The sequence below is a fragment of the Canis lupus genome, chromosome 27 (genome assembly GCF_003254725.2).
Source record: "Canis lupus dingo isolate Sandy chromosome 27, ASM325472v2, whole genome shotgun sequence".
Lineage (NCBI taxonomy): Eukaryota > Metazoa > Chordata > Mammalia > Carnivora > Canidae > Canis > Canis lupus.
The window spans coordinates 38945100-38971925 of record NC_064269.1 but is presented as its reverse complement, the minus strand read 5'-3'; the positions used below and the strand labels follow the sequence as shown (position 1 = coordinate 38971925).

Below are 26826 nucleotides of genomic sequence, written 5' to 3'. Positions count from 1 at the left end.
ACACTTTTTCCCTGAGAGAGGGGCAATAAGGATGGGGGTGCGACACAGGTTCTCACAGAAGGGGAAAAGGAATTCCAGGTCCTATCCGGGCTTCCACACAATGACTCCATGCCTTGCCCTCTGTCCTCTCCCCTCAGGAGTTTATATTCTGATTGGAGCCGGTGCCCTCATGATGCTGGTGGGTTTCCTGGGCTGCTGTGGGGCCGTGCAAGAGTCCCAGTGCATGCTGGGGTTGGTGAGTACCCCTTCCACCCCCCTCAGCCACTCTGACCCCAGGCCTCAGGCCCGAGATCTCACAGAACAGGAGGGGTGGGGTGGGGTGGGGTGGGGTGAAGGAGGGTACCCTGAGGGCTTGAGCTCTCCTCAGCTTCTCCCCTGCAGTGAGGCCTTGCTCCTCTTCCTTTCTGGAGCTGCCTCTGTCTTATCCCTTCCGTAGGCGACTAAATGCCAGGACTTTATTTTCCCCTCTTTCGAGGACCACATTTGCTTTATTTCCCTGAATCCACAGGTACCTTTGCCTTCTCTTATTTTAAAATTTGCTGTGATTTTCTTTGAATTCCAAAGTGTATTCCCTTTGTTTCCTCAGCTCCCTATGGCTTTTGTGAGTGAGCAATGGCATTTTGTCACTGACTCGTAATTAACACCCAAGATATAGCAATTTTGGGGTCGGCCATGCCCTTTTCTTTCCTCCTGAGGAATCTCTTCCTATTACCGCTATCACTCCTCACCTTGGCGTAATGCTCACAGTCCTGTGAACATCTTCCTCGTCCCTGCCAGGCTGCTCATTTGTGTCACCAGATGCCATACCCCACCCCACCCCCCGCCCCGAGACTTGTTCTTTGGTCTCCAGAATACCATGTGGTTGCTCTCATTGGCTGACTGGGATTTCTCTTCATCCCACCCCTTCTTTGCCTTCTAGTTCTTTGGCTTCCTCTTGGTGATATTTGCGATCGAGATAGCTGCAGCCATCTGGGGATATTCCCACAAAGATGAGGTAGGTTTCTCCCATGAGATCTCTTGGGAGTGATCAACAGTTTTGGGAATTGGGGAGGTGGGAGTGATGAGGGTGGTAGGGTGTCCCAGCTGGCCACTCTGGGCCACTCAGCTTGCATCCATCAAACGTTCCTCTTACTTCACCACATTCCCACATGAGCTCCCCCAGGGACAGGGGAGGTGGGTGTTGTGCCGAGCACTGCTTCCGGTTTCCTGAGTGGTGCTGGTGCATAGTAGGTGTTCAGGAAACATTCACTGGGCCTGTCTCACACCTCAGCAGCTCTGCCCCCATCTCCTCTGGAAGGATGGCTTAGTGTGGGCTGGACCCTGTTGCTTCACCTCGTCTATGAGTATAAGCCACCGCAAGCTGAGTGCTGGCCAGACCCCCATGTAGGTCCACAGATGGGCAAGCTGTGATCCCTGCTTTAAAAACTGCCACCTACCTGTGGGAGAAAGCTATGCTTTTGATGAGTGTCATAAAAGTCCTTTATTAAAAAAAAAAAAGTCCTTTATATCCAGAAATTCCATGAGGTCTAAGAAGGTGGCATGCTAAAGGGAAATCTCTTCTGGCCTCCTAGAGAAGCAGGCATTGACCTACACCATGGATAGCAGATAGGATTTCAGGAGGAAAGTTGGTGGGAGACTGAATACTTTATTTATTTATTTATTTATTTATTTTTAAGATTTTACTTATTTGAGAGAGCATGTGAGCATGAGCAGGGGGCAGGTGGCAAAGGGAAAAGGAGAAGTAGTTCCCCACTGAGCAGGGAGTGCGTACTTTAAAGACAGCTGAATGTGGGCTGCCACAGGGAGCCACTGAAGAGTTGTGGGCCAGGATGGGCCGTCAGAAGAGTGTTTTAGGAAGGGCTATCTTGGCATGTTCGGCAGTAGGGAGTGCAGGGAGTCTAGATTCAGGAACCCTGTTGAGAAAGAAAGAGATTTTTAACTATTCAGATATAAATGCTGGAGCTGTAGACATAGGAATAGATGCTAGTGGAAGCCTGCTGAAAGAGAGATTATGGATGTTGGTCAGTTAATTGGGGGCAAGGGACAGGAGTTTGTTAAACCAGGTTGCACACAGGTACCCAAATGCAGAACAATTGTCCGTCATATTTTGGTAGCTAATACTTATTCCAAATTTACTCTGTACCAGGCACTGTGCTAAGAGCTTAACATGCAATATTTCCTGTAAATCCTTACAGTCACCTGTGAGGCACAGACTGCTGTAATTTCCAGTTTACATATGCAGAAACAGAGGTACAGAGAGGTCTGGTAATTTGCCAAAAGTCACACAGCCTCTAAGTGAAGAAGAGAGGATGGAACCCTGAGAAACTAGCTGGGTCAGAAGTAGGATTTTAGTGGTGGTGGTGGTGGTGTTACTACTGCTTAGATGGAGGAGAGTCCATTTTGTTCACAAGTAGATGGGAAGGAGCCATGTTGGGTGGAAGAGACCAGCCAGAGGTGTAAAGGAAGGGAATATGGTCAGAGTGGTTCCTAGGGATGTGGGTGGAGACGAGAAAGTCCCGGGGGCGCTGGGAGGGGCCTGACCAGTCTGGTGGCTTCAGTCTGCTCCATGATGTTTTTTGAGCACAGGAATCTGTTGGCTGAGTACGCACCAGATGGAACAGGTGACATTTATTTGTTTAAGAAAATCACATCTGCCCCTCTCTTGTCTGTCCATCATAGGTGATTAAGGAAGTCCAGGAGTTTTACAAGGACACCTACAGCAAGCTGAAGTCCAAGGACGAGCCCCAACGGGACACCCTGAAGGCCATCCACTACGCGGTACGTCACCCTCCCAAACACTCCCACCCTGCTGGCCTTCCTTTGGGACGCGCGGGCACACAGGTTATACTTGGTGTGCCAGGCATGTCCATGTCTGTCCCAGTCATCTGTTTTATTCATTTGTTTCCTCCCATCCCTGCCCTTCCCTCTGCAGTTGAACTGCTGTGGTTTGGTTGGTGGAGTGGAACAGTTTATCTCCGACATCTGCCCCCAAAAGGATGTGCTGTCATCCATCACAGTGAAGGTAAACTCTCGTGCCCCTGCCCACTTGCTCTGGACAAGTCCCACAAGAGTTGAGGTGAAATCTTACCCTCTTGTTCTGGGACGACAGGCTTCTGAGGGCTTCAGAAGTACTTTGCTTACCTATGAACAGGCCCCACGGTAGCCATCTCTTTGCTTCCCAGCCCGGAGGCCTCTGTTTCCCCAAGGGCAGCAAAACAAGGACCAGACCAGGGAAATAACAAAGTGCTTGGGCTGCCTTCAGTGCCCACTGCTTCCTTCTGTTCCATGTCCCCCAGCCCTCAAGCCATCAGGACGGGTGTGCTCTGAATTCTGGAGTCTCACTTTTTAGACGTACAAATAGCTCATGATTGTAAGCTAGAGCTAATGTCCAGACTCCAGAATAATAGGAAATAACCCAATGGCCTGATAAGAGCTAGACCCCAAAGCAGGGGCTTACTCTCCTTGCTTCCCTTATTTCTTACCCAGACTTTAGATACCCACTTCCGTGTCCCTCACTTCTCCTTTCCATCCCCCAGCCAGCACGCTTGGGCACTCCTGTCCCTAGCCCTTTCTCTGGGACTCCTGGTGCTCCTTATGTGAAACAGGTACTATGGGAGGGAGGAGATGTGCCGGAACAGGGACTGTATATGACCTAAGTCTTGGTTTGCCCCCCTCAGCCCTGCCCTGAGGCCATAAAAGAGGTCTTTCAAAACAAATTCCACATCATTGGTGCGGTGGGCATCGGGATTGCCGTAGTGATGGTGAGTATTGAGGATGTTGGGAGGGAATGATTGTCTTAGCAGTTAACATCTATTAAGCACACGCTCTGGCCAGGCACTGTTTTAATTAATCAGTTCATTTATCAACTAATTTAATCCTCCTCATACCTATAAGGTGGGAGCTATTGGTATTCCTCATTTATAGGGTAGGGAGTCAAGAGATGGAGAGGTTGAGTTGATCAGGGCCTCTGAGCTCATGGGTGAAGCATCTGGGATTTGAGCTCTGTGCATCTCCAGAACACATTGTCTTAACTGTTAAGGTTCAGGGGTAAATATCAGGTGATGCTGGTGCTGCTGGTCCACGGACCATGCTTTGAGTAGCGAGGGTATAGATCCCCCAGACCTGTTATTATCCTGGGATAATCTTCAGGACATGTATTCCTTATGTGCCTGCTTTTCTTTTCCAGAGAAAGTAGTTCAGTAAAAGTTACATGGGTGGGAGTTGTTTCTCACACATAAACACATACACACACACACACACACACACATATACCCATAGTCTGAAAGGCATCCAAAGGTAGATGGCCAGAAGGAAGATTCCAGGCTTCAGATGATTTAATGTCCTGCTAATCAGCCCCTCAAAACCATTAAGGGCAAACAAGGTTCCCTGGGGTCACCACCCCCACCTCCTTGCCCCAAGAGGGAGTGATAAGAACCCTGTGAGGGACTTGGCCCTCTGCCCAGGTAAGACTATCCCAAAAGTGAAAATTGCTTCCTCTCTGAGTGATTATTTACACCTAAGAAAAGCTTGAGGCCGCTTACAGTAAAAGACCTAACGGTACCTTTTAAAATAGAATATAAAACACAGACGCACACAAAGATGCAAAGGACAAGCCTGTGTGGATCATTGGAATATCTAGCATGTGAGCATTAAATTAGCTCTGAGCTTATTTGTCACACTCTGGATATGTCTTCAGGGAGGTGGCTTGTGCAGTTTACATGAGCAAGTGACCACAGACCCACCGTATCCCACCAGTCAGTGACTCTTCCCATTACCCAGCCTTCATCTTTCCTACTTGGGCACCCTTCAACGTGCCTGGCCGCATGGTCACTATTCTTTCTGTTTGTCTTGGCCGGAATGACTCACATTGTTCCTCCCTCAACCTTCCCTCAGCAAAACTGCCCTGTTCCTCATGTCCCTTTCTGTCTTCTAGATATTTGGCATGATCTTCAGTATGATCCTGTGCTGTGCTATCCGCAGGAGCCGAGAGATGGTCTAGAGTCAGCTTGCACCCCTGAGCAGGAAAGTCCACCCCTAAAGATTGTTGGTTATTTTCTTGGGGTTTTGTTTTTTTGTGTGTTTTTGGATATTTTTTTGGGGGGGGTTGGGGTTTTTTGTTTTGTTTTGTTTTTTTGGTGTGTTGTTTTTGTTTGTTGATTTTTTTTTTTTTTTTGCCACTAACCTTAGTATTCATTCTGCATTTCTAAACAAAAAGGTTATTCCATGTTTGTCTTTTTAATGCTTTATTCAATATTGGTATTTTTAGTTGAGAGATTTGGGGATTTGGTTGGCTTTAGTTTATATTTTTTTGGTTGTTTGTTTTTGCTGATTATGTTAAGCAGAAATCCTGCAATGAAAGGTACTATATTTGCTAGACTCTAGACAAGAGATATTGTACATAAAGAGAATTTTTTTTTGTCTTTAAATAGATAAAAAAAATGTCTATCAAATTTAATCAGGTTGTAACTTATGTTGAAGACAATTTGATACATAATAAATGATGATGACAATATCCTGGACTGGTTTTTGGTTTTTGCTTCCTTTATTTTTTTAGAGCTATTTATTTTTCAGATGTCTTCCAACTGCTATTTGCTCTAACTGCATTTATATGAGAAATAGATTGGAAAGCTGGTCTCCCTACTAGATTAATGAAGAAAGCGAGAGATGAAGGGATTTTGATCCAAGGTCACACAATTTGTTAATAGAGAATACACACCAGATCCCAGCCCTTGACTTTTTCTTGTAGCATTGGGTTGTATCTTGGGAAGACAATAGTAAAGGCAAGCTCCCTGATGGCAGGGACTTTGTTTTATTCATTGCTGAACCCCCAGCACCTGGAACCTTATGTCTAGCGCATCAAAAGTGCTTAATAAGTATTTGTCATCAATTAATATTTGTTGGTTGAATAAATGGCGGTGTACCTATCAGCATTTGATCAGGGAAGCAGAATATTACGTGTTAAATATTGTATATATTATAATTTACATTTTATATATGTGTATATGTGTAATTTGCTACAGGGGTTTGACGTTGTACAATCATTAGAGTGGTAACGCAGTCTCTTTAAGACAATTGTCTTTGCGTCTGACCATGGAACTTGAAGCCCACAGGAAAGACATTGGGAAAGACAGAAGGATATAGTTTGAGACAGCAATAGGCCAGAACTCAAGCACGGAACTAGCACCCATGAAGACAGACAAATCTGTGTCAATTCTTGTTCCTCTGATGGTCATGTGGGTCCTGCAGAAGCCAGAACCCTATGGAGTGGAGTTAAACACACACTGGCCAGGAGCTGAAGAAGCTGACATGAGCCCGCAAAAGAGCAACAGTTTTGTGTGAGCTGCAAAATGCTGCTTCCATTGCCTTTCCAGGCTGAGGAAGGGGGAAAACCAAGGTTAACATGCTTGCATCACATTGCTATTCTGTGGCCCCAAGAGCCTTATTAATCTGAGCATTTAAGGGCTAATTGTACTGTTTTAATATGGAAATAACAGATCAACTGTTCTTTTTATGAAAGTGTGAATGAGCCTATCTTAAGTCAGGCATCACAGTCCCTGATTAGTTCTAATATCTGCCCTGTTCATGACTGCTAGCTCCCTCTAGGAAAAGCAGGTCCCATCTACATGCTTTTCCACTCTGCCTCTTTGCCAAAGAGTGGATGGGGTCAGAGTATAACAGATTGCTACTATTAAATCAAGGAATACCTCGGGTTTGTACCCTGTCTAAACAGTTTTCATAAATAATGGGCCAATTGGCTGGCTGAAGTGACAACTTAAGAACACAAGTGGTATCTCCTGGAACCCAAGAGTGAAAACACAGTTGAGCCATAGGAAGTTGCTAGAACCATGGACCAGGAACCCCTGCAGCTCTGCACTTCTGAGTGCTGTGTTTTATTCTCCAAAGAGACCACTTATCTCTGCTACTCACATGGCTTGGAAAAAGGGCTGGTCTTCAACCCCCAAGTTTACACAGACAACCTCCAGTAGCCTCACTTGAATTTTCAGGAGAAATCTGTCCCAATTTTCAGTACAATATCTATACCTGACTCCTCAGTGGGAAGGTGAGTGGAGGGGTGCCTGTCATAAACAGTTAGCCACCCTCTGACCTATGGACTACCTGAGACCAGAAGAGGAGGGATCATTGAAAACTAGAGCCAGGGATCCCTGGGTGGCGCAGCGGTTTGGCACCTGCCTTTGGCCCAGGGCGCGATCCTGGAGACCCGGGATCGAATCCCACATCAGGCTCCCGGTGCATGGAGCCTGCTTCTCCCTCTGCCTGTGTCTCTGCCTCTCTCTCTCTCTCTCTCTCTGTGACTATCATAAATAAATAAAAATTACAAAAAAAAAGAAAAGAAAACTAGAGCCAGTTGGCCCATGCTGTTCTCCGTCTAGCCCAATGAGCTCACCCTGACTCATGGTAGATGAGTCTAGTTGAAGCTCTGCATCTAAGGCAAAACCAAAGTAGGCCACAGCTCTCAGGGCCTGAAGGGCTTTTGGAACAAAGGCCTTAGGAAGTTCTAGGTCACAAAAAGGCAGTAATAGATTGCCAATACCAATAATAGCTGCGGGTCCAGAAAGCACCTCCTTGGGCAGAAGAATGGATACATAGCTGGGTGTATTGGCTTCTTGGTTCAACAATAAAAGGCAGTGCTGAGGCAATAAATTTGAACCTAAACAAGTGGATAGTAAGAGTGATTAAAGATTGTTACTTTACCTGGTGCCCTTCAAGGACTGCCTAGGGTGGAGCTGAGAGGTACAAGGGTAGAGGCAAGACCCCAGGCATCCCAGCATTCCTTCCATGCTGCTGCCATTTCCCTGGGGAAGGGGTTTTAACTAGTGCATTAGGACACTCCCAAAGGGCACTGTATTTTTCTTTCACTGAAAATAAGAGCATCTCATGAGCTGCTTGGGCACAGGATGGGGTAGTATGGGTGGTCTTATAGCATGATCAGACAGATCTATAACTGGGTGAGCACTCCCATATAAGGAGAGAGATCCATTGCTGGGTGGGTGGCCCTGCTTTGCCCTATCCAGTCAGTGTTATAAATAGTTTGGAATATGGGGCACCTGGGTGGCTCAGTGGTTGAGTACCTTTGGCTCAGGTCATGATCCCGCAGTCCTGGGATCAAGGTCTGCATCAAGCTCATCTTGGGGAATCTGCTTCTCCCTTTGCCTGTGTCTCTGCCTCTGCCTCTGTGTGTCTCTCATGAACAAATAAATTAAATATTTAAATAAATATTATTTTTAGTATAGGAATAGTATAGGTTTCACAAAGCTCTGAAGAATACCCAGTAATCTGAGTAACAGAATTATAGTTCAAAGAGATCACAGGATCTGGAATAATGGATTATGACACCCAAAGGATGTATCTTACCAGAAATAAATAAATAAAATCAAGCAGTCTACATAATATGTTTTTTTTTAATTTTTATTTATTTATGATAGTCACAGAGAGAGAAAGAGAGAGAGACAGAGAAATAGGCAGAGGGAGAAGCAGGCTCCATGCACCGGGAGCCCGACGTGGGATTCGATCCCGGGTCTCCAGGATCGCGCCCTGGGCCAAAGGCAGGCGCCAAACCGCTGCGCCACCCAGGGATCCCTACATAATATGTTTTAACACAGCTCCTCATCCTTACACTTGTAGCTGAGTAATAAGTTAACCACATGTTTGGCTGGCTAGATAATAGGGTTTTTTCCTTTATACATGAAGTCTGGAAGCAATCACAGGTGTTGATTTAGCAGCTAGGCCCTCGCAAAGATGACATCTGTGATTCTCTTGGCTTCTCCCCCTGTCACAAGGTAGCTGCCACAGCTCCAATCATCTCTACATTCACAGCAGGAAATAGGGGACAAGGTAAAATGCTCACTACAAGTATCCCTTTTATCTAAAATGTAAAAGCTTCCCCCAAAAGACTGGAAGGTGACTTAGATTTGTACATCATGGACCAAAATCTGTCACAAGAGTACTCAGTTACAAAGATGGTGAGAGCATGAGTATTAATTATTCCAATCTATGAAGAAGATGGGAAGGGACAAATGAGTTGTGTTTTACTCCATTTTAAAGTTGGAGGACTTGAAGTTTGAAGTATTTGCCCCCAAATTGTACAGTTAACATATTGGATACAGATTTGAACCCAGTTCCATCTTCAGTTTTATTGCACATTTCCCAAGTGGTGCCTCCAGGATTAATATCATAGGAAGAAATTTAACAGGAACATACTGTTTGATTAGAAGAACTCCTTACATAAATGCAGGATGGAGAAAGAATTTCATTTGAAAAAGAGACCAGGGGGACACCTGGGTGGCTCAGCAGTTGAGCGTCTGCCTTTGCCTCAGGGCGTAATCCCTGTCCTGGGATCAAGTCCCATCAGGCTCCCTGCGAGGAGCCTGCCTCTCCCTCTGTCTATGTCTCTGCCTCTCTATGTCTCTCACAAATAAATAAAATCTTAAAAAAAAAAAAATATATATATATATATATATATATGTATATATATATATATATATAGGCAGCTCGAGTGGCTCAGCGGTTTAGCGCTGCCTTCAGCCCGGGGCCTGATCCTGAAGACCTGGGATTGAGTCCCACGTCGGACTCCCTGCATGGAGCCTGCTTCTCCCTCTACCTGTGTCTCTGCCTCTCTCTCTCTCTCTGTGTCTCTCATAAATAAAACCTTAAAAAAAATGAAAATGAAAAAGAGACAAGGAAATGTAGCTCACCACAAATTTAAAAGAAGCCAAAACTGTGAGATGAGGTTGTCATGGGTTCCATCCAGAGAGGCAGGTAGGGATGGAGATAATAAAACCACAACAGGGGCAGCAGTCAGGCCCCAGGGCAATATGTTGCTCTAATCTGAGGCATCTCCTCAAAAAGTAAGGGAGCCAACTACAAAGACCTGGAGGTAAGGGAGACCTTATTGGGGAGGGGCCTAAAACCATGCCATCCAAGAGAAGAGTGAAGGACCAAGGGATTCTAACCTGGGTAGGATGGAGGGAACCAGCAACACAACACTCTTAGTTTTCAAATATCTAAAGGGATGTAAGGTGGATCAGGGACATAATGTCCCAGAGGCCACAATGAGAACTCAGGATAGAATTCACAGAGAAGAAATGTTGGCTTAATACAAAGAAAACTCCGTAGAACCTGGGGTTGTTGAACAGAGTAGTGGGCTCCAAAGTGTGAAGGAGGCTCCAGGAGAAGCTGGAGATGGGGTGTGCCAAATCCTGCAACAATGGGGCCTTGAGGAACTCCTACATCCCTCCCATCTCTAAGATAGTATACAGAATGTAAGTCTCCAAGCAAATAGAGTTGGGGCAGAAGAATTTCCTTTGCCCTTCAAGGTCCTTCCAGCTGGACTAAGAATTAAATTGACATGAGACAGATGAATAGGAGAAAGCCACATTTAATAGCAGACATACAGGGAATCCACACAGACATGGACATGCCATCAGACAACATGATACTTGTATGAGCTAAGGAGAGGGGTAAGGGTCTGAGGATCCAAAGGGGAGAAAGACCAGGAAGGTGAAAGATGTTTGGAAAACAAAGGTTGCCCTATGTAGATAAGTGTCTTAGGTAAAGAGGACTCTGTTTAATAGTTCACTTCATGGTATAAACAGTCAGTTGAGGGGGAGGGGGAGAGCTTTTCCTGAATCTGCTGGGTTTTGATTGCTTTTAACTCAAAATATTGTTCATGCCAAAGTAGCCCATCTTGGTGCTGCCAGCCCTCGGCCCCTCCATCAGGAAACCAGTGTTCTCTATGTAGGTGTTTTTCTTTTCGTTATTCGCGGGGAGGGGGAAAAGGGGGACTGGTGGACCTCTCATAAAGATTATAGTAATAGAACCGTGAATATTTTCATGGGCAACCTGCAAATATTTCAAAATAGCATTTGATATCTGAAACTGTTGCATTTTTTCCATACTCAGTGCCATTGTTGGGCTCTTCAAGATGCAAGGAAAAGAGCACCTCATTCCTTAAATAATAGGGTTTGTTAAAAGGATATTCAACAGCTCAGCAGCCAAACCACAACTTCTGCATTTCTGCACTTCTAGCCTGGATAGTGCAACAGACCTAGCAGAGACCTGAGATGGGCTCATCATGGCTCTGCATATGCATCTCTGCTTCTCCCTGCATCTCACATTCAAGCTTCCAGAAAGAAGCATCATCATTGGCATCTCTTGTCAAGACACCCATCCCTGGTTCTATGGTTGTGGCCAAGGGAGTAGTGTTAATGTTCAGGATGCCCTTTGGATGGCCTTCCAAGCACAGGCTATTAGGCAGAAAAGACTCCCAGGGACAACTTTTCTGATCAGAGCTAACTGGCTCAAGGATACCTAGGTCAGCCACCCTGGATGAGCCCTGCTCGTCCTCTTTACCCCAAGGGGATCTGCAATGGAATTCTCAGAGTCAAATGCCTATTGAGGATGTTCTCCTTAAGCAAGTGTGACCACGCTCCAAGAGAAATAGGATTATATGTGTGGGTCTCTGAAAAAGGGAAGTTACAGAGAGGGTCTGTGAACATGGAAAGTTAATGGCAGAAGTAGCTACAGGTTTGTTAGTCCCAAGCCAGAGATCATCAGAAGGTAAGGACTTCTACCCCACCAAGCTAAGTTCTCTCCTCTTCCCCTCAGCCCACCCCACCCGCCCTCAGTTTTAATGCTGGCTTGGAGAGGCCTGAAAAGCTAATGTAATAGTTTTTACTCAAGCATTGGCCAGCAGACCCCTGGAGAGCTAATTCAATTTCTTCACTTTTAAATTAGATTTCACCAAACCATCTGCTTCCCCGTAGCAATGCAGACAGGATCAGATCTTATCCCAGTGTAGAATCTCTACTATGCTGCAGGGCTCTAGGAGCCAGAGCTGCCCTGGCCAAGCAAGGCAGTGAGGGACCCAGGGGGCTATTCCAACACACCCTGCAAGGATAGTCACTGGTACCTACAGAGCTCATAGCAGACTTTGGGTGGTCCAACTGATCCTTAGCACTGCCCTGGGAGTTAGGGAAACATGAGGAATATTCTCTATTCTTAACACATAGGCCAAAGAAATGTTAACAAATTCTATATTCTTAACATTGAGGGCCAAAGAAAAGAGGCAGTGACTTGCCCAGGACCACAAAGCTCAGTCAAGCCTAGAGAAGCCCTTTGGCTATGGGGGAAGTTCAGAGGGAGACACTGAAACAGATCTATGGTGTAGCATTCAACTAGCATGGTCTTGAGCCTTGGTTTCTTCATGCTTAAGTAGCAGCTGATAAAGCATATCTCACAAGGATGTTTTGAAAATTGAAAGTGTTAAAAAAAAGTGAGCTACCAAGCTGTGAAAAGACATAGAGGAACCTTAAATGCATATTGCTAAGTGAAAGAAGCTAATCTGAAAAGGCTACATTCTATGTGATTCCAACTATATGACATTCTGGAAAAGGCAAAACTAAGGAGACAATAAAAAGATCGGTGGTTGCCAAGGGTTAGGAAGGGGGAGAGGATGAATAGGTGGAGCACAGTGGATTTTTAGGATTTTTAGGGCAGTGAAGGATAGTGTATGTAGATACATGGCATAATACATTTGTCAAAACCCATGGAATGTACAATGTCAAGGTGAGCTACAGTAACCCAAGGTAAACTATGGCCTTTGGGTGATGACGATATGTCAGCATTGGTTCATCCGTTGTGACAAATGTACCACATTGATGCCAATGTTAAAGGTTATATGTGTTCATGGTGTGGGAGGTTATATTGTATGTATTGGGGAGGAGGAGGTATTTGGGAACTTTGTATTTTCCAGTCAATGTTACTGTGAACCTAAAACTGCTCTTACAAAGTCTATTAATTTAAAACAATTTTTAAATGTTAATGTGTATGTAACAGGATAATAACATGGAGGTTTCAACTCAGGCATCAAGATACATTAGATGTAAGATTCCACAGTGCAGTGCCAGGTAAACATTTTCTATGGATCCATCTACTTCTACTTGTTGTTTCTTGTGTTTTTTATTTTAGCTACTCTGACAAGCGTGAAGTGATATCTCATTGTAATTTTGACTTGCATTTCCCTGATGGGGAGTGATGTTGAGCACCTTTTCATGAGTCTGTTGGCCATCTGGATGTCTTCTTTGGAGATGCCTGTTCATATCTTCTGCCCATTTTTAAATTGGATTATTTGGATTTTGGCTGTTGTAACAGTTCTTTATATATTTTGGGTACTAACCCTGTACTGGATATGTCATTTGCAAGTCTCTTCCCCCATTCCATTAGTTGCTTTTTAGTTTTGTTGATTGCTTCCCTCACTGCATAGAAGCTTTTTATTTTGATGTAGTCCCAATAATTTATTTTTGCTTTTATTTCCCTTGCCTCAGAAGACATATCTAGAAAAATGTTGCTACAGCCAACGTCAGAGAGATTACTGCCTGTGCTCTCTTCTAGATTTTTTATGGTTTCAGGTGTCACATTTAAGTCTTTAATCCATTTTGAATTTATTTTTGTGTAAGGTGAAAAAAAAGTGGTCCAGTTTCATTCTTTTGCATGTAGCTATCCAATTTTCCCAAAACCATTTGTCTTTTTCCCATTGTAAATTCATTCCTCCTTTGTCATAGATTAATTGGCCATATAATTGTGGGTTTATTTCTGTGTTTTCTGTCCTATTCTATTGATCTACGTGTTTATTTTTATGCCAGTACCATCCTGTTATAATTATTACCATTTTGTAATATAACTTGAACCTGGATTTGTGATACCTGAAGTTTCGTCTTTCTTTTTCAAATTGCTTTGGCTATTCAAGGTCTTTTGTGGTTTCATACAAATTTTAGGATTGTTTGTTCTAGCTCTGTGAAAAATACTGTTGATGTTTTGATAAGGATCCCATTAAGTCTGTATGTAGATTGCTTTGGGTAGTAAAGACATTTTGACAATATTTGTTCTTCCAACCCATGAACGTGGTATGTCTTTCCCTTTCTTTGCATCGTCTTGAAATTCTTTCATGAATGTTTTATAGCTTTCAGAGTACAAGTCTTTCACCTCTTTGGTTAAGTTTATTCCTACCTATTTTATTGGTTTTGGTGCAATCATAAATGGGATTGTTTTCTTAATTTCACTTCCTGCTGCTGCTTTATTATTAGAAATGCAACAGATTTCTGTACATTATTTTGTATCCTACAACTTTACTGAATTAATTTATCAGTTCTAGTAGTTTTTTGGTGGAATCTTTAGGGTTTTCTATATACAGTATCATATCTTTTTCCTTGCCAATTTGGATACCTTCAGAGTAATGATTCTTTTTTTTTTTTTTTCTTTTTTTTTTATTCATGAGAGATACAGAGAGAGGCAGAGACACAGGCAGAGGCAGAAGCAGGCTCCTTGCGGGGAATCTGATGCAGGACTCGATCCTAGACCCTGGGATCACGACCTGAGCCGAAGACAGACAGATGCTCAACCACCCAGGCACACCCAGAGTACCGATTTTGACATATGGGATGAGACAGCTTTGATCAAGGTTGATAGTAAAGTTATAGCTTTGTTTACAGTGCAGTAAAGGTGGTGTAATTTTTGAAGCTTCTGGCCAAAAGTGTGGAACACATGAAACAAAGTCTGTTAAAAAGCATTAGAGAAAAGAAGGTGGAGAAGGAGGAGGTCAATGGGAGAAAGGGGGAGGAGGAAGTAAAGGGAAAAGGAGGAGGTGGGGAGGAAAGAAGAAGGGAAGAAAAAAGGAAGGGAGAGTGGAGGGGAGGGGAAGGAAGAGGAAGAGAGAGAGAGAAAGAGGAGAAAGGATGGGAGTAAGAGAAGGGAGAAGGAGCAAGAGTACATGACTCCAGTGAAACAGTGAGGAGTGGAGTCAACAACAGACAACTGTTCTAACATTTGGACAGAAGCCAGAGCATTTACCTAGCTACCTTGCTTTGGTTTGGAAATAAAGAGGAGCAACCTCTCTTTGGTCCACTTTTCTTCCTCTTTAAAGAAGTTATCAGTAATTAAATGAACCAGAGAATGAAGATGAAATGTAAAGATGATATTCAACAAATTGAAGTTAGGAATCTTCTGAATCTCTTGAAAATAAACCCAACCCCATGATGTCAAGAGGGACCCAGGGAGAATATCTTCTCAACTCTTCCACCATGTCTCCTGCCCCCACTGGCCCTAGAAAAATCTAGACTCAAATTCAGTGGCCGCCACCCGTTGTATCAGGCTGCCTCTCCTCATTTCCTTCTGGACCAGAGTGGAGTCCCTCATCTCCTCCTCACTTCCAGATCCTATTGATGATGCTGATGTGATGAAAGGTGTATTCATAGTTTGGTCCATGAATGATTTATTAGGTGCCCTCTGGGTTTAAAGCAGAGGCAGAGAAGGAAGGTCATAGTACTCAGCTAAGTACAAATCTCTTCCAGGGAGACCAGTACCTTATTAAACCCTGCCTTAAAAATAAATAAATAAATAAATAAACCCTGCCTTACATAAGCATATGTTATATTCTTTTCTCCATATAATTGACCATAATATTTAATATAATTTAAATTTTTTTAATTATGGCTGGTTGGGTATCATTAAATAACAAATGTATAATCAAAATCTGACCAAGAAGACAGAATTTTAATAGGTAATTCATCAGAAAGAATTGAATACAGAGAGTTGGTTAGACACATCTTTTCTGAAAAAAAGAAAAAGGGAACACAGAAGTAAGGGGTGGGGGAACAGAGGGAGGAGGTAAGGCTATAGACTCTAGAAGCTCAGAGGAGAGGCCATGTCCCCACTGCTGTTGGCACCCCAAGGGCTACGGGGAGACTGATTCTATGCCTCTGATAATTGGCCTGGGATATCTAAAACCTTCTCCAACTGGGAGCTCAGAAAATGCAGTTAGGTGAGCAGAGGTGAGCAAGTAAGAAAGGAAATGCTGGCCACACTCCTTTCCAACACAAGGAAAGCAGCCATAACTTTAATTGGAAGCTTTGACTATCACCTGTGACTAAACCTTATAATTCTGGAATGAAGATTGTGTTTTGCAACTCAAAGTCACTTTAAGACTTTACCCCGAAAGTCATCAGGATAGTCACAAGACTGCCACACATCCATCCTGGACAAAGATGAACGCTTCCACTGAACACAATTTAAGGACAGGGCAAAACATGGGGTGCCTGTGTGGCTCAGTCAGTTAAGCATCTTCCTTTGGCTCAGGTCATGATCCCAAGGTCCTGGGATTGAGCCCTGTATCAGGCTCCCTGCTCAGCGGGGAGCCTGCTTCTCCCTCTCCCTCTGTGTGCTCTCTCTCTCTCTCTCTCTCTCTCTCTCCATTTATTTTAAATAAATAAAATACTAATAAAAAAAGAACAGAGTGAGACAAAAGAGAGTGGCTGTAAGGTTACATGGGCCCTGCTTGTTGGACCTTTTTTTTTTTTTAAGATTTTATTTATTTATTCATGAGAGAGACACAGAGAGAGGCAGAGACACAGGCAGAGGGAGAAGCAGGCTCCATGCCGGGAGCCCAACGTGGGACTCGATCCAGGGACTCCAGGATCACGCCCTGAGCCAAAGGCAGATGCTTAACCACTGAGCCACCTGGGCGTCCCCTTGTTGGACCTATTAAGTGCAAAATATAAAGTATCTAGCATGTAGTAGCTGCATAATGAGTGGCCTTGTTATTACTGAATCCAAGGGCTCTGACTCCTCCCACAATGTTACTCAAGAATGTTAGATCCTCACCTCAATGAAAGACTACAAAACCCTCAGATACCAACTGTGCTAGGACCAGGGCCTTCTGAAAGTGGCCCTGCGAGCCCACTCTGGGTAGCATGGACACAGCTCATTGGGATCTGCTTCTCTGAGTTGGAGGGATTGCCCCAGACTCAGCTTTCCACAACTTAACATCCCATGGATCTAAGATCAGCAGGTGCCAGGTCACCCCCTATTGCCAACAGTGAGCACCCAAATCTAGACTGGCTGGCCCCAAGCGGCCTGTGGGTGTTTCCACTGACAAGGTTGCTTTTTTTGTATCTGCCCCTAAAAAGGGCCAGGGTCTCTTCATTAGAACATGACAACTTGGTGTTGCTGACCCTGGGCTTGTAAATTTTCTTTTTCCCCACCCCTCAATAAATAAAGCCCGTTGGTCCTTTATCCATGTTATGGAATATTGTGGGATTCATCCTAAATCCCAATGCTTAAATGGCAGGGACTCAGATAGAGCCTACCTGCATGACAGTGCAACTCCACTCTGGGGAACACAAAACAAATCCGGCACAGACAGGTGAGGCTCCTTGTATTCTGGTCTCATTCTCTCTACTAAATGCAGGGCTTACCCCAACTGGGTCCCCTTTGAATTAGCTTTTTTACCTTAATACACACTGTGCCGACCTCCACCCTAAAGGCCCCTCTCTCCCTCCTTCACCAGGTCCCTCCCTCCTGGAGGGCCAGCCCAGACCCTCATTAACCCCATCATCCTAGCTTCAGGCAGAGAGGGCCCGCTGATTGTCAATGTCCATACTCCCCTCTTGGAGGATGCAGTTGTTCCTGGAAGGGGCTGCCCTTGTCTCCTTGTACCCACTTCTAGCCAGTGAAATAAAAATACAAGTGATGAGTATAACTTCCAGCCTCCAGCATTTAAGAAGCAAGTGTGCCTTCCCCACCCCCACCTACCAGCTAAACTCCAAGGACAGAGAGGAAGGAAGAAAGGATCTTGGGTCCCTGAACCACCACACAAAAGGCCACCTTGTTGGGTTGATACAATGCCAGTAACACAGGGAAAAATAATTTGTATTGCATTAAACCCAAATTTCCAGGTTTACCTGCAATAGCCTCTAGCTTACAGCTTTGGCTGCCATGGACCTTCCACAGCCCTCAGAACCAAGGCCACCTGATGCCAAACTCTACCTTAACTGGTTAAGCCGCTTTGGGATGCAAATTTCAGGAAACTGAACTCAAAAATCTTAACCAAGAAGGAATTTACACACAAGGAATTCAGAGGTAGAACAGCTCCATGGTTGACCATCCTCAACACAGAGGCTTTCACCCTAGAGTTTATCCCTTCATGGTCACAAGGTGGCTGTAACCAACCTAAGGCTTCATCCCCTTCCACAACATCTATATTTAAAGGATAGAAAAGAAAATATTTTGTCAGCATGTCTTTTTCTTTTTTTTTTTTTTTAAGATTTAATTTATTTATCCATGAGAGACACACAGAGAGAGAGAGAGGCAGAGACACAAGCAGATTGAGAAGCAGGCTCTGTGCAGGGAGCCCGATATGGAACTCAATCCCCAGACTCCAGGATCATGTCCTGGGCCAAAGGCAGGCGCCAAACCGCTAAGCCACCCAGGGATCCCCAGCATGTCTTTTTTTCTTTTTAAGAACATGACAATTATTCCCTAAATTCCCTCAGAAGACATCCTCTCACATCTCATTGGCCAAAATTGATTACACTCATTCTTTTTTTTTTCCAATACTTCTACTTTTTAAATTTTTTCTTAATTTTTAAAAAATATTTTATATATTAATTCATGAGAGACACAGAGAGAGAGAGGCAGAGACATATGCAGAGAGAGAAGCAGGCTCCTTGCAGGGAGCCTGATGTGGGACTCGATCCCAGGACCCGGGATCACGACCTGAGCCGCAGGCAGACACTCAACCACTGAGCCACCCAGGCATCCCTCTAAAAAATGTTTATTTTTATTTATTTATTTTTTTTTTTTTTTTATGATAGTCACACACACAGAGAGAGAGGCAGAGACACAGGCAGAGGGAGAAGCAGGCTCCATGCACCGGGAGCCCGACGTGGGATTCGATCCCGGGTCTTCAGGATCGCGCCCTGGGCCAAAGGCAGGCGCTAAACCACTGCGCTACCCAGGGATCCCTAAAAAATGTTTAATTTAAGTACAGTTGACACACAATGTCACATTAGTTTCAAGTGTACCACATAGTGGTTCAACAAGTCTCTATGTCACACAATGCTCACCATGAGAGTAGCTACCATCTGTCACCATAAAAGGCTAGGACAATACCATTGACTATGTTCCCTACACTGTGCCTTTCCTCCTTGTGACTTACTCACTCCCTAACTGGAAGCCTGTACTTCTCGCTCACCTTCACTCATTTTATTCCTCCTCCCACCTCTCTCTTTGATTACATACTCATTGTTTTTTTTTTTTTTTTTTAAGATTGTATTTATTTATTCATAGAGACACAGAGAGAGAGAGAGACAGGCAGACAGAGGGAGAAGCAGGCTCCATGCAGGGAGCCCGACGTGGGACTCCATCCCGGGTCTCCAGGATTACGACCCGGACTGAGGGCGGCGCCAAATCAGTGAGCCACCCGGGCTGCCCAACACACTCATTGTTAAATCAAGGCAAGTGGAGTGGAATTACAGTAAGTGGGTCAGAGGAAGCAAGACTCATTTCCCAGGGCCTAGGCTGGGAGGGATGGCAGCCTCATCTGGGGCACATGGCCTCTGGACACCTGGAGTAGGGTAGGATCTGGTGATTAGGTAGGCCCTAACACTGTGAGCCAGATTCATATATGTCCCATACTGTCCTTTTATTATCTCAACCTGGACGGGAGACCTGGATTCTGAAGCTACCAAGATCTTATAGGGATAGTGCTAGAGACACTTTTCACCAGATACTAAAAACTTCAAGAAATGATGAGGAGTGACCAAAGAGTTTATAAATGACTACAGTGAGGTGATCCTTAATCCTTGCTCTAATTCTTTCCTGCATTATGACCCAAGCCTCAGTTTTGTCATTTGTTAAATGTGGAGAATCTCTAAGGTCTCAAGTCCCCATGATTATAACTTCTTGAGGCCAAAGCCCAGCATTCATTCTTTCCCTATAATCCCAATATAGCTCTGGGTACAAGGGTGGCATTCAGTGGAAACAGTAGCCATTCAAGAATTTTGATATTGGGACATATGGATGGCTCCTTAGTCAGCTAAGCCTCTGACTCTAGATCTCAGCTCAAGTCATGATCTCAGGGTCATAAGTTCAAGCCCCATGCTGGGCTCTGCACTGGGTGTGGAGCCTACTTTTAAAAACTAATTAATTCAAGGGATGCCTGGGTGGCTCAGTGGTTGAGCATTTGCCTTCTGCTCAGGGCGTGATCCCAGGGTCCTGGGATCAAGTCCCACAATAGGCTCCTCACGGGGAAACTGCTTCTCCCTCTGCCTGTCTCTGCCTCTCTCTTTGTATCTCTCATGAATAAATAAATAAAATATTTTTTAAAAAAATAAATAATAAAAATAAATAATTTTCAATTAATTAAAAAATAAAAATCAAAGAATGTTGATGTTTACATTTCAACTCTATGAAAGAACCTGCGGATTGAGTTATCATAAGAAATATATATTTGGGGGGCATCTGGGTGGTTCAGTTAGTTGAGTGCCTGCCTTCTGCTCTGGTCATGATCTCAGGGTCCTGGGATTAAGCCCTACATCAGGCTCCCTGCTTAGCAGGGAGTCTGCTGCTCCCTCCGCCTCTGCCCTTCACCAGCCCCCACCCTGTTTGTGCTCTCTCTCCCTCTCTCTCTCTCTCTCTCTCTCAAATAAATAAATAATCTTAAAAAAAGAAAAAGAGGGATCCCTGGGTGGCGCAGCGGTTTGGCGCCTGCCTTTGGCCCAGGGCACAATCCTGGAGACCCGGGATCCAATCCCACGTCGGGCTCCCGGTGCATGGAGCCTGCTTCTCCCTCTGCCTGTGTCTCTGCCTCTCTCTCTGTGTGTGACTATCATAAATAAATAAAATTTTTAAAAAAATTTAAAAAAAAAGAAAAAGAAATATATATTTGGCATTCTTTCCATTTCTGGCATTGACCTCCTTCAGGAACCTCCTTGGAATTTCTTTAGTGATAAGAACAATAATGATGTCTTGATATTCATAGTAAACTCCTTTCAACCACACCTGCAGTTATATTAATGAGGTTACTTTTGGAACAGCATGCAAGGGTGGGAGCTGGGTGTTAGGAGAGTCAACCATGTGATTGGAGGGTTGGAACTTTCAGTACCACCCCCTTGACAATGGGGGAGAGCAGAAGGGCTAGAGGTTGAATTCATCTCCAGTGGCCAATGATTTCATCAATTTACCTATGTAATGAAGCTTCCATTAAAAACCTGAAGGATAGGGTTCAGAGGGCTTCCACATTGGTAGAAAAGACCATTTCCATTGGCTACTGTGTCAGGCAGGCCCTAAACTCCATGGGGACAGAAGTCCCATGTATCTCTTCAACTGGCTGATTCCTATCCTTTAACATCCTTTGTAATAGCCAGTCATCTAGGAAATAAAGTGGTTTCCTAAGTTCTGTAAGGGTACCTCCCACTTATAACCAGTCAGTCAGAGGTACAAATAACAATCTGGGCTTGTGATTGGGGTCTGAAGCAAAGAGAGGCAGTCTTGCAGGACTGAGGCCTCAGCCTGTGGCACCTGATGCTGTCTCTGGATAATGTCAGAATTGAATGGAATTGTAGGACACCCCACTGGTGTCAGAGAATTACTTGGTGTAGGGAAAAAAACCACACATCAGCATTGGTGTCAGAATAGTAGAATCCAACCTCCATGAAATGTAGTGATACATACTTGCACTGAAGCATGAAATCTGAATTTCATGCTGTGAGGATGGTCTGTAAGAGTGAATAAATCAACTGTTGAGGGTGGCCACAGGGTTGCATTGCAAAGCCTTCACTGGGAAAACAGACCTGAATTCAAATTCTAGCTCTGCCACTGAGTGATCTTGGCCAAGTCATTTAACCTCTGAACTCCCAGCTCTCTTCCTTAAAACGAGGCAGAATTTGTACCTTGCAGGATTACTATAGAGCACGGAGAGGGGCTCAGGAAATGATGGCTAACCTTGATGGTGTATTGCTGTTATCACTAATGAGCATGCTCAGAGGGATGAGTGAGGAATCTGGCCCCTGGAGTTGTGACCCAGGAGTTAGGAGCAGATTGCTAGGACTACTGAGGCAGGTTGGAATGTGCTGGTGGGGAAAAAAGAGCCAGCAGGCTCTGGGCTGGGAAAGCACAGATAAGGATTAGAACTAGAAGTCTTACAGAAAGGAGCAAGCACCACTCAATTACAATCATCTACAGACTCCCAGGACATTTCTTGAAGAGTTTGGACCCTGGTAAAGTATCTTTCTAGTACTACCTCTATAAAGTCTTCGTGATTTCAGGACTCACAATAAAATCCGCCCAACTATCTTGACTGTCAGTTGTCTGACCTCCTCACCCACTCTCATGGCCTTCAAACTTATTTGTCCATGACCCAACCATACATGTGACTCAGTATAACACCCATCATACATAAAAACCCACATCCACATATACACAAATGAAATAAAGTTTTATAATATGATACTTAGCCTTGCTACATGCATGGTCCTCTGCTATTTCCTATTCTGTTCTACTTCATTTTTGTAGATGGGCTAACTTAATTTTATGATTCTCTAATGGGCAATGTCTCTCAGTTTGAAAAACACTGCCCTAGAACATTCATTACTTCACTCCGAGTTTTGGAAATCAAAAGGCTGAAGAGAAACCAACAAAGGAGATTGAGGTGAAGTAACTAATGAGGCAAAAGAACAGAAAACCTTCATCCACTCAATCCAGGTATCACACTCTTTAATCTCTCTCCATCACTGAAACTCATTGTCTCTCATAGTCCAGAAGCAATAAATTCCCAACACCACCCAGAGCCTCCTAAGCATTGATCATACCGCCTTCTCCCTGACTCTCACCCCTCATGATGTAGAGTTCCGTAACTTACTCTTTATCTGGTTTAGATTACACAGCTCCTGATAATAATAATCTATGAGTTGCTTTTATTCAAGAATTAGCTGTCCACCCTGTACCAAGTACTGTTCTAGGTGCTAGAAACACAGCAGTAAAGAAAACAAAGGCCCTGCCAGGAAAGAGCTTTTTATTGGGAGGAGGCAGACGATAAGCAAAGGCACTGAAGCTATTTCAGTATAACAGCCAGGATGCCCACAGGTCCCAGGGTTAGCACAGAGGCCAGTAAGGCTGGAGCAGAGTGAGCAAAGGAGTAACAGAAGGGGAGGTCAGAAGGAAGCAAGAGGCCAGGTGGTCTCATAGGCCATTCCAAGGATGGCAGGTTTTCCTCTGAATGAGATGGGTAGTCGCTGCAGGATTTGAGTAGAGCAGAGGGAGTGCTTTGATCTGATTCATGTCTTAAAGATTTCTCTCTGGTTGGAGAATGGATGGTAGGAAAACCAAGGAGGAGGATGCAGGTTAGGATAGTATTGGATTAATCCAGGTCAGAGCTGATGGTGGCTCTTCCACCAAGGAAGTAGGAAAGGAGACAGTGAGAAGTGGGTATCATTTGGAAGGGGAACCTAGTGGAATTTGCTGATGGGATAAAGTCAAAGATAACTCCAAGGTTTTGGGCCTGAGAAGTCTTAAATATGGAGCTGTCTTCTACCAATACGGGAAGACCTTAGGAGGAAGTCTAGGGAATGAAGGATTCAGGAGTTGAATTTTAGATACAAGAGTTAGAAATCCAAATAGAGAAAGACAGTCAGAAGTTCAATACCTGAAGTTTGGGAGGGGGATCTGGGAAGCAGCCAAACTGGGAGACATTAGCATATACTTGATATGAAAGCCAAGAGCCTGCATGAGAGGACCTACGAATAAGTGACAATAGGAAAGAGAAGAGATCCAAGGACAGGGCCAGGAGGTCAGGCAGGCAAGGAGAAAGGGGCCAAGGAAACCAGGAAGAAGCAGCCAGTGAGAGGAGGGGAGAAATAAGAGTGTAGGATCCAGGAATGCCAGCAGAGAAACTGCTCCCAAAAGGAAGAAATGATGACTCTGGTCCAAGGCTGCTGGTGGGTCTGGTTAAATGAGGATGGAGAGGCTCAGCTTCATCAGTAATCAGGGCAGTGAAAATGAAGGCCACAGGAAGTACCATTGATATCATTCAACTTTCATTCTCTGAATGAAAGCCAGTCTTCAGAAGGACCTGCAAACTCTGGTGTACAGCTGAGATCCTCATCATTTTCCTTCTGGCTCAGGACAAGCAGGTGCACAGGTGCGTGCCTCCACTTCCTGTCCCTTCTACCTGGAGAGCTCGTCCCCCAATATATACAGGCACCTTCCCCACTGTTCTTCACATGCCAGCTCCTCAGTCAGGACTTCCCAGACAGTCCTCCTTACTGTGATCTATCTCCCTTAACCTGTCTGCTGTCTTTCCATAGCCCCTATCACCCTGATTTTCCTCCCCTGACGAGAATAAAAGCTCCTGGGAGGTGGAATGTTGTTTTGTTCTAGTGCCTGGCAAGGTGCCCGGCACTGAGGCCACCTCCAGTATAGGCAAGGCAAGGCAGTCCTGGGCAAAGATTCCTTTTCTGGGCCACTGTCTAGATAAACAGTTTGAGTCACATAAAATCAACATGTTGGCACCATTCCGGCAACTCAATCTTCTGTGATCCCACACCTGTCAACAGAAGCGAGCTGACTCTAGGCTGTTCTCCTGGAACTGAGGTCTGGCTATAGAGCCCCCCAAGGGCCCCTGGGCATGAGTCCCAGAGCTCCTTGGGTCAAGTTCATGTGTAGGGTAGAGAGGGTCAGAGGGCACACTGGAGTGGGAAGCAGGGCAGTGGAGACTGGGCCCGGGTCTAAACGTGGTACTGCCCAGTGAACAGAATGTATCACTAAAAATTATTCAGTGAATACCCTGAACTTGATTTTTTCCATCCCTCTTCTTCTGTCCAAACACTGGCTCCCCACCCCAGAGTACAGGTTACCAGCTCACATAGAGAGGTAGACACAGAGAACAGCAGAAGGGCCCCTGTCCGTGCCCAGGGCTGGGTCATTTGGAGGTGTCATTCAGGGAAGCAGAGCATCTCAGCATCCACGTATGAGCTTTCTGGCCTCCAGGGCTCAGGCTATCAACCTACAGCACTCACATAGGTGATGCAGTCACTCTGCCTTCGTTAGGGACCTTAGCTGGAAGCACAGATCAAATCTCCCAATGGTGTCTAGTGAGGAAGCCAGGTTGGAGGATAGGTGGGGGCACCCAGTGAGGCCCCACTCCTCTTAGGGGCCAGAGGCTCTAGAGGGCAGGGCCAGCCTCTCTGCTCCCTGGACCTTGACCTGAACCTGGGGATCTCTTGCAAAGTGCATGTCATATCTTACCTTCCTAGTCCTCTGAGCAGCCCCCATGACGAAAGGGTTGTGATCCCTCTTTGTACAAATGGAGAAACTAAGATTCAGAAATTTTAAGTCATTGGCCCAAATTGACACAGTAAATGATGGAGATGGAGTCAGGACTTAGGCATGTCCGTTTGCCTCCCAAACTCACAGCACCAGCATCCCATACCCCACATTTTTCAGGAATACAAAGCCCACCAGAGCCTGGAAATCTGACCTCTATAGAGCTTCACGTGTAGACTTCAAAGCCCATAGCAGGGAACAGGGCAAGATTCCTAGGAGGCATCGAAGGGGCTCTGAATACATGAGCCCCAGACGGAGAGGGACACTGTGGACTTCAAGGTGGGTGTGCACCTGAGCAGAGTCTGTCAGGTGCCGTTTCAGACCAAACCCTCCTGCCCTCTGGTCAGGGTGCTTACTCACTGTGGACAAGTCACAGGGGATGACAAAACGCAGAGTTCTATGGGATCAGAGCCTGGAGCCTTCTGCCATGGTAGACTGGGGACCTGTCCTCACAGCAGAGTTTCACCTGCCACAAGCTAGACAGGTAGAGGTGACCTTCTCAGCTGGCCAGTCCTGGAAAGGGCAGTGCCAGGGTTGGCCTCAGACACTGTCTCATCCCAGCTCCTGTGGGAGAAAGAGCCAGACCCCAACCAGCACAAGAGCACAAGGCAGCGCTGACTCTCAGAGAATTCTCAGAAAGCATTTGCCCGCTCCCAGGACCCCCTGAGCCAGGCCTGGAGCCAAAATGAACACTCACGGTGAAAGACGGTGGAATTCCCCTGTGAAAGAAAATGTGGGGGCACCTGGGTGGCTTGGTGGATTAAGTGTCTGACTTCAGCTCAGGTCATGATTTTAGGGTGCTGGGATCGAGTCCCACGTCAGGTCCCTACTCAGTGGAGAGTCGGCTTCTCCCTCTCCCTCTGCCCTTCCCTGCCCTCTCCCTGCTCCTGTGTGCTCTCTCTCTCAAATAAATAAATAAAATCTTAAAAAGAAAGAAAGAAAGAGAAATGTGAGGGAGTTAATTTTATTTCTGAGAGGAAGAGGATAGTGACAACAGAGGGCAGAGGAAGGAAGACGAGGAAGGGGGAATGCCCAACAACAGAGCTGGAGCCGGGCCTATAGAAATGGCCACACGAGGCCTGTAGGAGAACACGTGGTCTAAGACCCAATTTGTAGTCCTCCCTGCTGCCCTGTAAATTCTCTCCATCTCCCCAGGCCATCAGGGAAACCTGCCACACAGACACTTCACGGTCATGTGGGGAGGTGAAGAGGTGAGTTTTGAAAAAAAAAAAAGAAAAAAAAAAAGAAAAAAGTTGCAAGGTTGACAAACAGGATCTGCCCAGGCAGTCGTGATAAGATCGCTGCCTGCCAGGACCCAGGGCCAAATGACAGAGAAAGGATTCCCGCCTCCACCCCCTGCAATCCGAGAAATCTTGAGGAAGACGCTGGACTTTCCACAATGGGGATGAGAGAACAAGCCAATCTGATCCTGGTATTGAGAGGTTGGATGACTCAGCTGCCCCGCTGCCACCTTTCTGGTAAAAGTGTGTTCATACTTTCCATCTGGGTCGAACGTGACTACACACATATCTCTGCTCTGGTCACCAGGGTACTGGTTTTCAAAGTATCTCACCCAGAAAGCATTCTTGGGTCCAGTTGTGTAGGAGATGACTCCTTGATGACTGCAGGCCACCACAGCTCTGTGGCCCTGAG

The 26826-nt window shown here is 45.3% G+C and overlaps 1 protein-coding gene and 1 long non-coding RNA gene across 2 annotated transcripts in view; one reads left to right on the top strand and one right to left on the bottom strand.

The window, feature by feature from the left end:
* The window catches only part of CD9 (CD9 molecule), a 31394-nt gene extending 25882 nt beyond the window's left edge, over positions 1 to 5512 (top strand). Inside the window, exons 3-8 of the mRNA XM_025461924.3 lie at positions 138 to 235; positions 920 to 994; positions 2680 to 2778; positions 2933 to 3022; positions 3678 to 3761; positions 4934 to 5512. Of these exons, the coding sequence (XP_025317709.1) occupies positions 138 to 235; positions 920 to 994; positions 2680 to 2778; positions 2933 to 3022; positions 3678 to 3761; positions 4934 to 4999 (512 nt within the window). The 3' untranslated portion in view covers positions 5000 to 5512. The remainder of the gene's footprint in view (positions 1 to 137; positions 236 to 919; positions 995 to 2679; positions 2779 to 2932; positions 3023 to 3677; positions 3762 to 4933) is intronic.
* LOC125753792 (uncharacterized) overlaps positions 1689 to 26826 on the bottom strand; it is a 48045-nt gene continuing 22907 nt past the window's right edge. The window contains exon 3 of the long non-coding RNA XR_007406355.1: positions 1689 to 1913. This is a non-coding gene — a long non-coding RNA (uncharacterized LOC125753792). The remainder of the gene's footprint in view (positions 1914 to 26826) is intronic.